Source organism: Amblyraja radiata, chromosome 1 (genome assembly GCF_010909765.2).
Source record: "Amblyraja radiata isolate CabotCenter1 chromosome 1, sAmbRad1.1.pri, whole genome shotgun sequence".
Taxonomy (NCBI): Eukaryota; Metazoa; Chordata; class Chondrichthyes; order Rajiformes; family Rajidae; genus Amblyraja; species Amblyraja radiata.
Genome location: NC_045956.1, coordinates 134165565 through 134180920, shown reverse-complemented (window position 1 = coordinate 134180920; position 15356 = coordinate 134165565). Strand labels below are relative to the sequence as shown.

Here is a 15356-nt window from a genome sequence, read left to right as displayed (position 1 = left end):
TTCAATTCTTTTAAGATAAGACACAAAATGTCTTTGCAACAGGTTGGGAATTTGGCTTTTCATGTCTGAGATGCCATTTGAAACCTTATCAAAGCAGATGATCTGGAAACTCTTCTACATTCTGCATTGTGTAGAATGTGAGAATATCGAGGGATTATGCGCTAAACTACATTCTGATGAGTGCAAGATCAAGCTTAAAGGTAATGCAAAAATTTGGCATCTCTAATGCATTTGAACAGACCTTTTCTAAGCAGTGTTTATGAACATTTGATTTCATTTCTATGTTGTTACATTTAAAGCAGTTTAGTAGATAGGGGAACAGTGTAATTATTGTTTGCTTATCTACATTTGCTTTCTTTCCACTAATATAATGGTTTCTACTGCAATTATCAATGTCCATTTGCATACAAATTATTTTTAGAGACAGTAAATATTTACCACTACAAACACACCTTGGTGATTTAGATAAACAATTAGGAGTTTGTGACTGTCGCAAATAGTATTCCAAAAATTCTCAAAGCAAGTAGAAATTTGTTGAACATCAATGATTCCATCCATTTTTTAAATCTCGTATACCTAAGAACACCAATACATTACCAATGTATGTGCTGAATGGATAAAATAGGTCCTTCTGCAGTTGTACAGGGCCCTAGTGAGACTACACCTGGAGTATTGTGTGCAGTTTTGGTCTCCGAATTTGAGGAAGGACATTCTTGCTATTGAAGGAGTGCAGCATAGGTTCACAAGGTTAATTCCCGGGATGGCGGGACTGTCATATGCTGAGTGAATGGAGCGGCTGGGCTTGAATACTTTGGAATTCAGAAGGATGAGAGGGAATCTTATTTAGACATATAAGATTATTAAAGATTCACTAGGATGTTATTTGACTTGTGGTCTTAGTTATAGGGGGAGACTGGGACATTTTTCTTTGGATTGTAGGAGATTGAGGAGTGATCTTATTGAGGTGTATAAGATCGTGAGGGCCATGAATAAAGCGAGCGCTCGCTCTCTTTCTCCCAGGGTAGAGGATTCTAAAACCAGAGGACGAAAAATTAATGTGAGAGGGGAGAGATTTATGAGAGACCACAGGTCCTACTTTTTCATTAGGAGGGTAGTCCATAACTGGATTGAGCTATCTGAGGAAGTTATAGAAGCATATACAATTACAACTTTCAAAAGACATTTGGACGGATATACGAATAGGAAGTCTATAGCAGAATATGGGCAAACGTGGTCATATGGGACTACCCTCGAATGCCAATTTGATTAGCTTGGACAAGGTGGGCTGGATAGACTATTTCCATGTTGGACAGCTCTATTGCTCTGTGACTCTTAACAGCAGGTTAGAAAGATGATGTATTACTGGTGTAAAATCTGCAACAGTCTAACCAAGTTTGTGTCTTTACATGCAGAATTTCCATTCAAATGTTCATGTTAGTGCCTTCATCTATCAGATTAATACGACAATAATCGGTGCAATATTGTAGGCGAGCTAGCCTCAATTATTACTACTGAACTAGTAGTTCAGACATTTGAGCATAAATCGTACATTGTGAAATTAAATTTAATACATCTCTTCATTTGTGACGTAGCACCAAGGTCTCTCACAAAAATGATTTTTTTTGGCCTCAACTTGTTCTGGCTTCAGGTGGTTGAAACCCCAAACAAACGTATCCCTAGCCCAAGTGGATCGGCATTGTCCCCACATCCCGAGAATAAATAAAATCTGTATAGAAGGTAAAACTATTACTTCGATTAACACTAGGCTTTCCTGGAGTACTCATTTAAGAAAAAAAAACATTTCCAGCCCTTCCTGAGAAATGTAGTTTTAAGTGAATAGAAGTTTAAATACACATCATGTCTTGTAAGAGGTTTGACATATAATTTTAGGAAGAGCCATTGATCTTTCATTTTACTGGCATTTTACTAATCCCATGTTGTGATAGCATGCAAGTTCTGCTTTCTGCAAATTACATTTTGTGTTCCTACTTCAAGAAAATAAAATATAGAACAGTATAGCACAAGAAAATGCCCTTCAGCCCACCATGTCTATGACGAACATGATGCCAAGACAAACTCATAACTGTCTACACATAACCCATAACCATCCATTCCACCATCCATGACAGCATGCTCCGGCCACTCGCACCCTCTGTATAAAAAAAACTTGCCACACACATTTCCTTTAAACTTTTCTCACCTCAAAGCTCTGCACTCTAGTACTTCATTTTTCCATGCTGGGTAAATGGTTCTGACAGTCTACCCTGTTGATGCCTCTCATAATATGATATACTTTTATTTTAACACAGATCCAGAGCACAAAGAAAAGTTTGAACAGTGCCTGTCCAACATTACAAGCTCAGAAGGAATATGTCTTCTCACCACATTTGCACACATGACCCACTCAACAAAAGAAAATGTGGATCAAGAATTTGTGAAGATAGTTGCTTTAGAAATATATGAGGTATGTACATTGTTTATAAATTGAAGATTCTGTTAAAAAGCATTAAGATTTGTTTTACAATTTTAAGGAAAAATAATTAACTTTTATAACAGCAGTGCTCTATGACTAAAATATGTAATCAGAAAGATGTAATAATTAATGAGCCATTTTAATGTTTATAGTTAGTTTCGTTGAGGGATAATCAGAAAGATGATATTGTTCATGTGTTTATATCTGCGATCCCAAATTATAACATAACTAATATACTATCTTTGAGAAGGATCAAGAATGCTGTAGTGCATTTTTACTTGTTAACTTGGTAAAGTATTAACAGTCTGTGTCAGAATGTATGAATGCCAAAGGTAATATTTGGTAAATTCATTGGCCTTGCTTCACCTGATGGTATACTGGACAAATGTGTCCGATTGTTTAATATTATTTTGAACAGACCCCAAGTTACATTTGTAACTTCTGAGTAGTGTTCAAGGGAGGTTTCTTCTTCATCGTATTGTCAGACCCATTGGGAAGAATTGCTAAATTAAATGGTGGGAACAGGCGTCAGTGGGAGAATGCATGAGGTAAAATTATCCACTGGTAATGGCACAGAATGATGTCAGTGCCCTCCATAAGTACCAATACCACCAGGGGTGCCGGGGCGATGGCTGCTCCGCCGGCAGTCTGGTCGTTTTTTCATTCTTTTTGTTATTTTTAGTGTTTGTTAAAAGTTTGTTTTAATGTTCTTCGGTTTGTCTTATGTGGGGAGAGGGGGAGGAGATCAGGGGAAACTTTTTTTCGAGTTCTTACCTTGCAGGAGATGTGATTAATTTTCGGATCACATTCTCCGGCGGGCTCTGCGGCCTTCCATCGATGGAGCTGGAAGCCTCCTTGGACTGACTTTAAGCCCTATCGCGGGGCACAAACTTAACATCGGACCTGATCCCTTGCCAGAGATCGCTCCCACCGTGGCCATCTCGGACTTTACCATCAAATGCTCGCAATCTCGGGAGAGGCTAGTCGGGAGCTCCAACGTCGCGGAAGGTTCGACCAGCCCCGATGCGAGGTTCGATTGCCGGCGCGGGGGAGCTGACATCCTCCCGATGCAGGAGCTGATCGTCTCGACGAGGAGGGCCAAAACGCCTCCGGCTTCGGGAGTCAAGATCATCCCATCAACGGGGGCTCGAGGCCCACGACCGAGGACGAACTAAGGGAAGAGACTTGAATTTTATTTCGCCTTCCATCACAGTGAGGAATGTGTAGGAGTCACTGTGGTGGATGTTCATGTTAAAATGTGTTTTTGAGTGATCTGTTGCTTTTAATTGTATGACTGACCTGGCAAATGAAATTCCTCGTATGTTGCAAAACATACTTGGCGAATAAAATGCGATTCTGATTCTGATAATGTTTGGAACAAAGACCCATCATTTATTTATAAGCCTCTGTACTCCACAATTTGAGATTTGTAATAGAAAAAATCACATGTGGTTAAAGTGCTCATTGTCAGATTTTATTAAAGGCCATTATTATGCATTTTGGTTTCACCATGTAGAAATTACTGCTGTGTTTATACATGGTCCGCCAATTTCAGGGCACCATAATGTTCGGGGCACATGGCTTCACAGGTGTTTGTAATTGCTCAGGTGTGTTTAATTGCCTCCTTAATGCAGGTATAAGAGAGCTCTCAGCACCTAGTCTTTCCTCCAGCCTTTCCATCACCTTTGGAAACTTTTATTGCTGTTTAGCAACATGAGGACCAAAGTTGTGCCAAAGAAGCCATTATGAGACTGAGAAACAAGAATAAAACCGTTAGAGTCATCAGCCAAACCTTAGGCTTACCAAAATCAACTCTTTGGAACATCATTAAGAAGAAAGAGAGCACTGGTGAGCTTACTAATCGCAAAGGGCCTGCAGGCCAAGGAAGACCTCCACAGCTGATGACAGAAGAATTCTCTCTATAATAAAGAAAAATACCCAAATGCCTGTCTGACAGATCAGAAACACTCTTCAAGAGTCAGGTGTGAATTTGACAATGACCACTGTCTGCAGAAGACTTCATGAACAGAAATACAGAGGCCACACTGCAAGATGCAAACCACTGGTTAGCCGCAAAAATAGATGGCCAGGTTACAGTTTGCCAAGAAGTACTTAAAAGAGCAACCGCAGTTCTGGAAAAAGGTCTTGTGGACAGATGAGACGAAGATGAACTTATATCAGAAATGGCAAGAGCATAGTATGGAGGAGAGAAGGAACTGCCCAAGATCCAAAGCACACCACCTCATCTGTGAAACATGGTGGTGGGGGTGTTATGGCCTGGGCATGTATGGCTGCTGAAGGTACTGGTTCACTTATCTTCATTAATGATACAACTGCTGATGGTTGTAGCATAATGAATTCTGAAGTGTATAGTAGTAGGCCCACCTCGGTCAAGACTGACCATGGGTGATGCACCCTAGTTGTTGGCTGCTTGTTCCAAACCTCGGCTAGAGCAGCATCACTTGTGGCTGAAGAGACCAATGCGGGAGTGACAGTCTCTGTGGTAAAGGTCACATTTGTGTGTGGTCTCTGGTTTGTTGAAGTTGCTGCGCTCCTTTCTGCGTGCCCGCTTGTCTGCCGCTGCGTTCATCATTTTCTCTTCCCTCGTTTTGAGATGTTGGTTCAGGGTACCTCTCCACCTCATGCGGTCAGCTGCAACGCTCCCAGGACTCCACATCGATGTCGAGTTCCTTCATATCTCCCTTGCAGACATCCTTGTAACGTAGCTGGGGGCAGCTGATGGTTTTCCTCCCAGATGTCAGCTCTCCATAGAGGATGTCTTTTGGAATACGGCCATCCTCCATGCGGTGGACACGGCCCTGCCACTGCAGTCTGCGCTGCCTGAGTAGAGTGTACATACTGGGAAGGCCAGCGCGAGACAGGATCTCGGCGTTAGACACTTGTCTTGCCAGGATATGCCCAGGATATGGCGGATGTTTCACAGGTGGAAGGTATTGAGTCTTCTTTCCTGTCTGGCATATGTAGTCCATATCTCACTGCCATATAGCAGTGTGCTGTTGACATAGGCGTTGTAGACCGCGATCTTTGTCTTCACCGTCAACTATGGGTTGGTCCACACTCAAGTTGTGAGGCGAGCGAGAGTTGTGGCTGCCTTCCCGATCTCTGCATCCAAGGATAGACAGTATAGACACATCCTATCTGCTCAAGATCAAACAAATGCCTCAAAACTCATTGGTCGGCGGTTCATTTTACAGCAAGACAATGATCCCAAACATACTGCTAAAGCAACAAAGGAGCTTTTCAAAACTAAAAAATGGTCAATTCTTGAGTGGCCAAGTCAATCACCTGATCTGAACCCAATTGAGCATGCCTTTTATATGCTGAAGATAAAACTAGAAGGGGACTAGTCCCCAAAACAAGCATAAGCTAAAGATGGCTGCAATACAGGCCTGGCAGAGCATCACCAGAGAAGACACGCAGCAAATGGTGATGTCCATGAATTGCAGACTTCAAGCAGTCATTGCATGCATAGGATATGCAACAAAATACTAAACATTTAAGAAAGAACTGCAGATGCTGGAAAAATCGAAGGTAGACTAAAATGCTGGAGAAACTCAGCGAGTGAGGCAGCATCTATGGAGCGAAAGAAAAGGTGAAATTTCGGGTTGAGACCCTTCTTCAGACTGATGTGGAGGTGCGGGGCGGGAAGAAGAAAGGAAGAGGCGGAGACAGTAGGCTGTGGGAGAGCTGGGAAGGGATGGGGAAGGAGGGAGAAAGCAAGAACTACCTGAACTTCGAGGTCAATGTTCATACCACTGGGGTGTAACCTGCCCAAGCGAAATATAAGGTGCTGCTCCTCCAATTTGCGGTGGGATTCACTCTGGCCATGGAGGAGGCCCAGGACAGAAAGGTTGGATTCGGAATGGGAGGGAGAGTTGAACTGCTGGGCCACCGGGAGATCAGGTTGGTTAGTGCAAACCGAGCGGAGGTGTTGGGTGAACGATCGCCAAGCGTACGCTTGGTCTCACCGATGTAGAGCAGCGGATGCAATAGATGAGGTTGGAGGAGGTGCAGGTGAACCTCTGCTACACTTATCGCAGGTAAAGCGACAAGTGTAGCATTTCCTGTGGTTGCAAGGGAATGTACCAGGGAAAGGGATGGTTTGGGTGGGAAGGGACGAATTGACCAGGGAGTTACAGAGGGAGCCGTCTCTGCAGTTGCTGCGGAAAATACTAATGACTATTTTCATTTATGTGTACCCGAAACATTATGGTACCCTGAAATGGGGGGGACTATGTATAAACACTGCTGTAATTTCCACATGGTGAAACCAAAATGTATAAAAATGGCCTTTATTAAAATCTGACAATGTGCACTTTAACCATGTGTGATTTTTTTTTCTATTACAAATCTCAAATTGTGGAGTACAGAGGCAAATAAATAAATGTTGGATCTTTGTCCCAAACATTATGGAGGGTACTGTGGATGTCATCAGCTAAAAGATGGACAGAAAGATTGCAGAACGATCATGCAATTTCTTGTATATGTAAAATATTCCTTTTTTTCCCCCCATTTAGGTAGCTTATGTAAGTCCTTCCACTCGAGAATCATTTTCCAAAGTTGGCCGTGAACTTCTGGCCACAATTTCAACAGCTTATCCTCATGTAATTTCTATACTTCTGGATCGTGTACAAGAAAGCATTGATAAAGTTGGTATGGTATGTTGAATAATCTGCCAATGTACATAAACTGCTGAATCTATTTCAAGAGTCAAGAGTGTTTAACTGCATATGTACCAACAATGGAATCATGAAATTCTTATTTGCAGCAGCATAACATGCCTGTAAACACAATGCTCATTGATAACATAAAATAAACAAAAAAAATCAATAATTTAATACTCCCAATATTAGTGCAAAAAAGCCCAAAGTCCTTAGTGCAACTGCAACAGTTCATAGTTTAGTTACTGTTTTGTCATATTCAAGAGCCTGATGGTTGTTGGGAAGAAGCTACTCTTGAACCTGGTGGCCATGGTATTCAGACTTTTATGGTAGGAGTGAAATGAGAACGTTACGTGGGTGGTGTGGGTCTTTGATACTGTTTGCCATTTTACGCGTCCTACAGATCAGTTAGCAGATACAGCTTGGAAACAGGTTGTTCGGCCTACCGAATCCACGGCGAGCATCCATCACCAGTTCACACTGTTCTATGTTATCCCACTTTCTCATCCACTCCCTATTTATTAGGGCCAATTTTACAGAGGCCATTTAACCTGTGATGCAGCCAGTTAATATGCTCTCTACACCTGTAGAAATTCAAGAGAGTATTCATCGACATGCAAAATCTTTTCAATCTTCTAAGGAAGTAGAGGCGTTGATGGGTTTTCTTTATGATTGCATTAATGTGCTAAGTCCAGGGCAGATTTTCAGAGATATGCACACCCTGGAAATTAGATGTTGTTTATTCTCTCCAACGCCAACCTGTTGATGAAGACACTGGATCCTCAACTTCCCTCTTCTAAAGTCAACAATCAGTTCCTTGGGCTTACTAACATTGAGAGCAAGGTTGTTGTTCCGGCGCCATTCAATCAGATTATCAATCTCTCTCGTATACTCCGACACATCATGACCCATTATTGGTCCAACAATGATGCTACACCATTGTTTTATGAACCTGACCAGGCACGCCATCAGCAGACAATGTCCAAGGGTTAACCCACATAAAGGATCTTCTGACATCGACCTTGATATGACTGAGATTGCCATGTCTTAGGAAGTTATGGGGACCCAAGAAGGCACATTAGTGTTCGACCTTTTGAAATGTGCATGGAATTTGTGATTCTAAGCCGTTTAACAAAACTTGGAGAAGTCATAAAAGAGGAGAGTTGTGGTGGTGGAACATGGTTTTTCAGACTGTGGTGTGCCTCGATGATGGTGCTGTGCTCATTGTGGTCTGTTGTATATATCAACAATTTGGATGAGAATGTACAAGCAGGCACGACAAGGTTCCATATGGTAGGCTGCTATGGAAGGTTAGATCACATGGGATCCAAGGAGAGATAGCTGATTAGATAGAAAATTGGCTTCAAGGAAGGAAGTGGAGGGTGATGGTGGATGGTTGCTTCTCTGACTGGAGTCCTGTGACTAGTGGTGTGCCTCAAGGTTCGCTGTTGGGCCCGTTAATGTTTGTCATCTATATCAATGATTTGGATGAGAACATACACGGCAAGATTAGCAAGTTTCCAGATGATACAAAAGTGGGTGGCTATGCAGATAGTGAAGATGGTTGTGAAGAATTGCAGCAGGATTTTAATCGATTGGCAAGGTGGGCTGAGGAATGGTTGATGGAATTTAATACAGAGAAATGTGAGGTGTGTTATTTTGGGACGTCGAACCTTGGCAGAACCTTTACGGTGAATGGTAGGGCCCTGGGGAATGTTGTAGAGCAGAGGGGTCCAAGCGAACAAGGGCATAATTCCCTGAAAGTTGCATCAGAGGCGTTCCAACCTTGCTAGTAATGAAGGATTGGAAAATGTTTCAGCAAGAGTTGGGTCAATTAAAGCCTTGGAAGTGGTTCAAGTAGATATTGAATGAAGAAGATCTTCATTTTAAACATTCAATATAAATATATATTTTAAACGTTCAATATAAAAAGTGAGAGATGACAAGTGACATCATAATTATAACCTATCTTGTTAACTGTTATGCAGTCCATTATGATAAATGTCTGCTTTGCTAGTAAATGTTCCACATGAGGTGACTGAGGAATTGATCATAATTGCTAGTTCATGGAGGGAGATCTCATAATTTTTCAAGAGCCTAACTTTGGAAGTCAAGGAAAACAGCAAAATAGATTACCCTTAACTGAGCCTAAATTAATACAGCTTTGATTCTGCATCTCATTTGACGATATCGGGGAGAAAAAAAAGCTCTTTGTTTACAAGGAATGCAATAAGAGAGAACTGAAAATGCATGACACTAATCATCTTCTGAAAGTAAAAAACCATCACAAATATGCACTTCTATTACTTTTGCTTTACAACTAGAGTAAAGATAGAATGGAATGTCCTGCCTCTTTGTAATTTGTTCTGCCTCTAAATTGTACTTCCAATTCGAATATTTGGACAGCAGATTACGGTTGCAAAATGTTCATGAAGTACTTCCAGAATACATTCAATAATTTACCGAAACAAAATATCAGGTCCTGGAATCAAAATCAGCTGGCACTTGCTATTGATGCCATTGTTATTGATGTATTTCAGGTGATATTGCAACCATTGTTGTCTTACCAAGCAGCATTGTTATTTCTTTTCAAACTTTCTGAGGGCAGTGGAGACCAAATCACTGGATGGATTTAAGAGAGAGTTAGATAGAGCTCTAGGGGCTAGTGGAGTCAAGGGATATGGGGAGAAGGTAGGCACGGGTTATTGATAGGGGACGATCAGCCATGATCACAATGAATGGCGGTGCTGGCTCGAAGGACCGAATGGCCTCCTCCTGCACCTATTTTCTATGTTTCTGGTGTAATGACCTGATTACACCAGTGTTCTTATTTTCTCCCACATCCCAAAGACATGCAGGCCTACGAGTTAATTGGCCTCTGTAAAGTTGCCTCTACTGTGTAGGAAGTGGATGAGAAAGTGGGATAACATAGATGCTCATAAATTTCAAGATGGCAGTGGATGAAGGATGGGATCCGTACTGGTGAATGGGCTGTGGGCTCACAGAGGTCAAGCGAGTGCAGGGAGCAGACATGGCCTGTGGCGGTATGGAGCGATGGAGGACACCAACAAATTGCTAGGCCGGGTCAACCCCTGCAATGCAATCAAGTCGAACTATGAATATTTCTGCTATAGAATTACTTTTGATGCCACTTATACACTTGAGTAATAAATGGAAAATCCAACATTGAGAAGATAAAAGAGCAGTATAATAGTTTCACTTTTAATAGCTTGCAAATTTGCAATATTAGTTGAAGAAGGGTCTCGACCCGAGACGTCACCCATTCCTTCTCTCCAGAGATGATGCTTGTCCCACCGAGTTTCTTCTGCTTTTTGTGTGTATCATTAAAAGGAAGGTAAGGGAGGTGTAAAATACATTTCATGATTTCCACTATCTATGACATTATGCATTGATAGTGCACAATGGTAAATCAAAAATAGTTGGGATATAGATTGTTAATATCAGCACACGGTGTAGAAAGAGAAGTACTTCTTAAATTTTGAATTTTGAAAATTTCTTAAATGAAGAAGGGTTTCGGCCCGAAACGTTGCCTGTTTCCTTCGCTCCATAGATGCCGCTGCACCCGCTGAGTTTCTCCAGCTTTTTTGTGTACCTTACTTCTTAAATTTGTCATTTTCTGATATTGGGATGGACTTTAAGTAATAGAGTTTTATTGTTGTAGGTTTCCTTGTACCTATTTAAAGAACTTCCGCTGCACCTGTGGAAAATTACCTCAGCTGAAATTGGTGTCATCCGTGGCTGGCTTCTGAACCACAATTTATCTACTGCAGAGAACAAACTGGCTTGCATCATTCTTGAAGGACTGAACTGGGGTTTTGATGAACAGGTATGCGAGGGAGGTAAAAGCCTTGTTTTGTTAACGGCTTGACCAAGCTTTGTTATTGATTCTCCAGAGGGCTGAGTGTTTAATAAACTAGGATTGCACAGTTTCCTTAAAGACTCTAGTATTGTACCACGCATAGGGTGCAAAGGATGAGTTTTGTTTAAGCTGATCTACACCTCAAAGCCACAACAAATAATTGCCACATCTGAATGCAGGCTTAAATCATTGCGTTCCTTTGCTGACTGGGAATTTTGCATGTTAGGATACGCATGTTAGAATGTTATGTTAGCATGTTAGAATAAGTTCAGATAGTTCCTCGAATACATCAAAATTTTCATGTAGTGCAAACTTTGTTGTTAAATACTGAGAGTCATAGAATAGTACAGTATGCAAACAAGGCACTGGGCCAACGCGTCCATGTCAGCCAGTTGGTACTCTTCTGTACTGAGCTACTCGGGATGTGCCACGTGGCGGCAAAGGCTCCCGGGTTGTGCTGCAGAGCTGGGCGAAGAAATACCCGGTGGGCCACAGCCGCAGTTGGGAATCTCGGAAGCCACCAAGCTCAGCCCGGAAGACCGGATTCGAGGAGGAGGGAGCCACTGGCAATGATGGACGCAAAGAGTGGGCCAGTGGGAGAGGGACTGGGGTATTGCCTCCAGCGCTTTCAATGTCAGGCCCCGGGATACAAAAACGGTCGGGTGAGGAGAGGGATGTCGGTTCATAGGCTGAGCCAGTCGAGGGCAATGGAGGAGGCCCTGCAGCAGCATGGGGTTAACTGGATCAGGAGCTGCTCCAATAAAGCACCCACTCCAAGTGACAATAAAGCACCATTGAACCATCTCCATTCCCTGGTATTTGGTTACACAATTTCAGTGTCTCATGTCTGACCACTGGCACTTGAGGAGAGCATCATTGTTCTTATTACTCTCACCATCGACGGCACCACTGTCTCCCCATCTCCCCAGGCCCGCAACCTTGGCGTGATCTTTGATTCCACCCTCTCCCTTTGATTCCACCCTCTCACATCCGCCATGTCATTAAAACCTCCTTCTTTCACCTCCGCAACATCGCCAAAATCAGACCCTCTCTCACACCTCCCGCTGCTGAAAGACTCATCCATGCCTTCATCTCCTCCCGACTGGACTAATGCAACTCATTTCTCCTTGGCATCAGCTCCACCTACATCAACCGACTCCAACTTGTCCAGATCGCAGCCGCCCGACTCATCACCCACACCAAATCCTGGCATCACATCACTCCAGTCCTCAAAAAACTTCACTGGCTTCCCATCTCCCACCGGATCACCTACAAAATCCTGGTCCTCACCTACAAAGCCCTCCACCATCTGGCCCCCCCATATCTCACTGACCTCCTCTCCCCCTACCAACCCTCACGGTCCCTCAGATCCACATCAGCCGGTCTCCTCTCCATCCACAAGTCCAACCTCCGCAGTTTTGGGGACAGAGCCTTCTCCAGGGCAGCTCCCAGGCTCTGGAACTCCCTCCCCCAACTGATCCACAATTCCGTGTCCCTCACCATCTTCCAGTCCCGCCTCAAGACCCATCTCTTAACCTCTGCCTATCCTTAGCCCCACGTCCCCCTCCCTTTTCATCTGTGCTTGAATTGCTTCATATTGTGTTTTGAATTGAATTCTGTCTTTAATTTGTGTACTAGTCATGTCTCTACTATTTATTTCATTCTGCTTACATGTTTTTCCTCTACCTGCTAAATTTTTTTATTTTTTAATTTATTTATTCCAAACAAGTAAGACATTAAAGACATTAATAGTAACAAAATCGAAATTATCAAACAATTGGACTTTACAATCAATATTTACAAAGCAATGAAAAGAACAAAATCAAAGTTCCAATGTCCAACTCTGTGTCTGTACAAGCTCGAAAAGGAGTGAGAAGAAAAATAACTTATTAAATCTCACCCCTTTTCCCCAACACTTCTACCATATTTAAAAATTAATTAATTAATAATAATAATACTACCCTAGGCAATTTCCCATAATACCTACAGACATATATATACATACAACTATTATGCACATACAAACTTCATATCTGAAGTTCAACAATAGTAAAGCAATAAATAAACATCAACCCCCACTTGTCAACCATCCCCTCCATCCCTGTACCCCTTGAAAATTATTTTTTTATATATCATTTTAAAATGATTCATGTTTGTGCATTTCTTTAATTCCTCGTTCAATTTATTCCACACTCCTACTCCACAAACCGAAATACAAAAGGTTTTTCTAGTCGTACGGACTCTTTGTTTCTTAAAGTTAAATATTCCTCTTAAATTGTAACCCCCCACACGCTCATTAAATAATTTTTGAATGTTTCCAGGTAAATTTTTAGCCCTAAACATTATCTGAGCTGTTTTGAATGTAACCAAATCTTCTAATTTTAATAATTTTGACTAAAAATAATGGATTCGTATGACCCAGATACTTAGCATTATGGATAATACGAATTGCTCTTTTTTGCATCATGGTTAATGAGTGTATCGAATTTTTATAGTTATTACCCCAGACTTCTGCACAATAATTTAAGTAGGGTAAAATGAATGAACAATAAAGAATACGGAGTGATTTGTAATCCAGAGCTTGCTTGGCTTTGTATAATACAGATACTTTTTGACGCTTTTAATTTTACATGTTTAATATGTGATTTCCAGCTTATTTTATCGTCAATTATAACCCCAAGAAATTTATTTTCATGCACTCTTTCAACTTCCACCCCATTTATCTTTATACTTACTAGTGTATTTATTCTACAATTACCAAATAACATTATTTTAGTTTTACTCAGATTTAATGAAATTTTATTCCTATCAAACCATATTTTCAATTTACCCATTTCTTTTATTATTTTATCCAATAGCTGTTTTAAATTTTCCCCAGAACAAAAAATATTTGTATCATCTGCAAACAAAACCAGCCTCAAGACATTGGACACATTACAAATATCGTTTATGTACATGATAAATAATTTTGGGCCCAGCACTGACCCCTGTGGTACACCACACACAATGTCCAAGCATGTAGAATTATGACTACCCAGATTTACAAACTGTTGCCTGTTACTTAAGTAGCTTTTAATCCAGTCCAGTACTATTCCTCTAATTCCATACCTCTCCAATTTTTTTAATAAAATCTCATGATTAATTGTATCAAATGCTTTTTTTATGTCAATGAATATCCCAGCTGCATATAATTTATTATCAATGGCGTTTGTATTATTTTATTATCAATGGCAATGTATTATTATTATTATTAACAGAGACCTAAGCAATGTATTTATAAAAAAATAATTGTGGACCATTCTTTATAAAAACATAGGCTCTATCCTTTAATACATTAAAAAGGTATAAAAAATGTTCCAATTTAACCAAGAAAACAAAATGGAGTTAAAGAATAGCAAATAAAAGATAAAATGATTCTGCAGATCTGCTGGACAGATCAAAGTAGTTCATGCATATAATTGTGTGTCCTGTCTTAACACTTTGATTTATTTTCCAGCAAACAAAACTTGCTCTTGATCCTTCCCTTCACACAGAAGTGGCATTGATGGTTCTAGAAGCATATCAAAAATACCTCACTGACAAACCGTACAGTGGATTTATTTCTGAAAGCTTAAAGCAGGTAATGTGGAAAATTATGTGTTGGGTAATGTTCTAAAATATACAATTTCTTCTCCTGTTATTATTTTATTGGCAAGATACTTAGACAGTGTGAAAATCCAAATAAATATAGCAAAAATATATAGTACACGTATACATTTATAATGTATTCATCCACTCTGGACAATCTTCCAAAAGATTATTTAAAAAGCATCCTTGAGATGTGATGATATCTAACCTTATCAATGTTGCATTCTTTCAATTTAATGTAGTAAATTGCATTTATATTTTTGTGAAAGGATATGTGATTATTAAACGTTCAAAATTTCCAAACTAATCATTATTTATATTTGCTTTTTTTGTTGAACTTTTTTAGGTATCCTATTTAGCTAATGTTGTCCGTCTAACCCAGACTCCCGAAGCCTTGTTTAATCACTGGGCATGGGAATTGGTTGTCAGATTAAAGCTGCGCCGTAATCATCCATGCAGTGACCATGGTTGGCCACCTAGCAACAACTCTTTTACTGCACCTGAAATGAATGAGTCACCAGCACTCCATCCTCTTTTTAAAGCTGTAAAATCTGGCATTCCCATTGGTTGTTATCTTGCACTTTCAATGACATCAATAGGTCACAGGTAAGTCATGTTAGACTATTACAAACTTTATATATTCAAAAGAATTATGACAAAGATTTGTTATTCTTTATTAACAGTGGTGCAGCAG

At 40.7% G+C, this 15356-nt stretch overlaps 1 protein-coding gene across 1 annotated transcript in view; it reads left to right on the top strand.

The window, feature by feature from the left end:
- epg5 (ectopic P-granules autophagy protein 5 homolog) overlaps nucleotides 1–15356 on the top strand; it is a 144527-nt gene that overhangs the window by 59251 nt on the left and 69920 nt on the right. Inside the window, exons 11-16 of the mRNA XM_033031094.1 lie at nucleotides 43–200; nucleotides 2310–2464; nucleotides 7012–7152; nucleotides 10838–11002; nucleotides 14532–14654; nucleotides 15009–15268. Of these exons, the coding sequence (XP_032886985.1) occupies nucleotides 43–200; nucleotides 2310–2464; nucleotides 7012–7152; nucleotides 10838–11002; nucleotides 14532–14654; nucleotides 15009–15268 (1002 nt within the window). The remainder of the gene's footprint in view (nucleotides 1–42; nucleotides 201–2309; nucleotides 2465–7011; nucleotides 7153–10837; nucleotides 11003–14531; nucleotides 14655–15008; nucleotides 15269–15356) is intronic.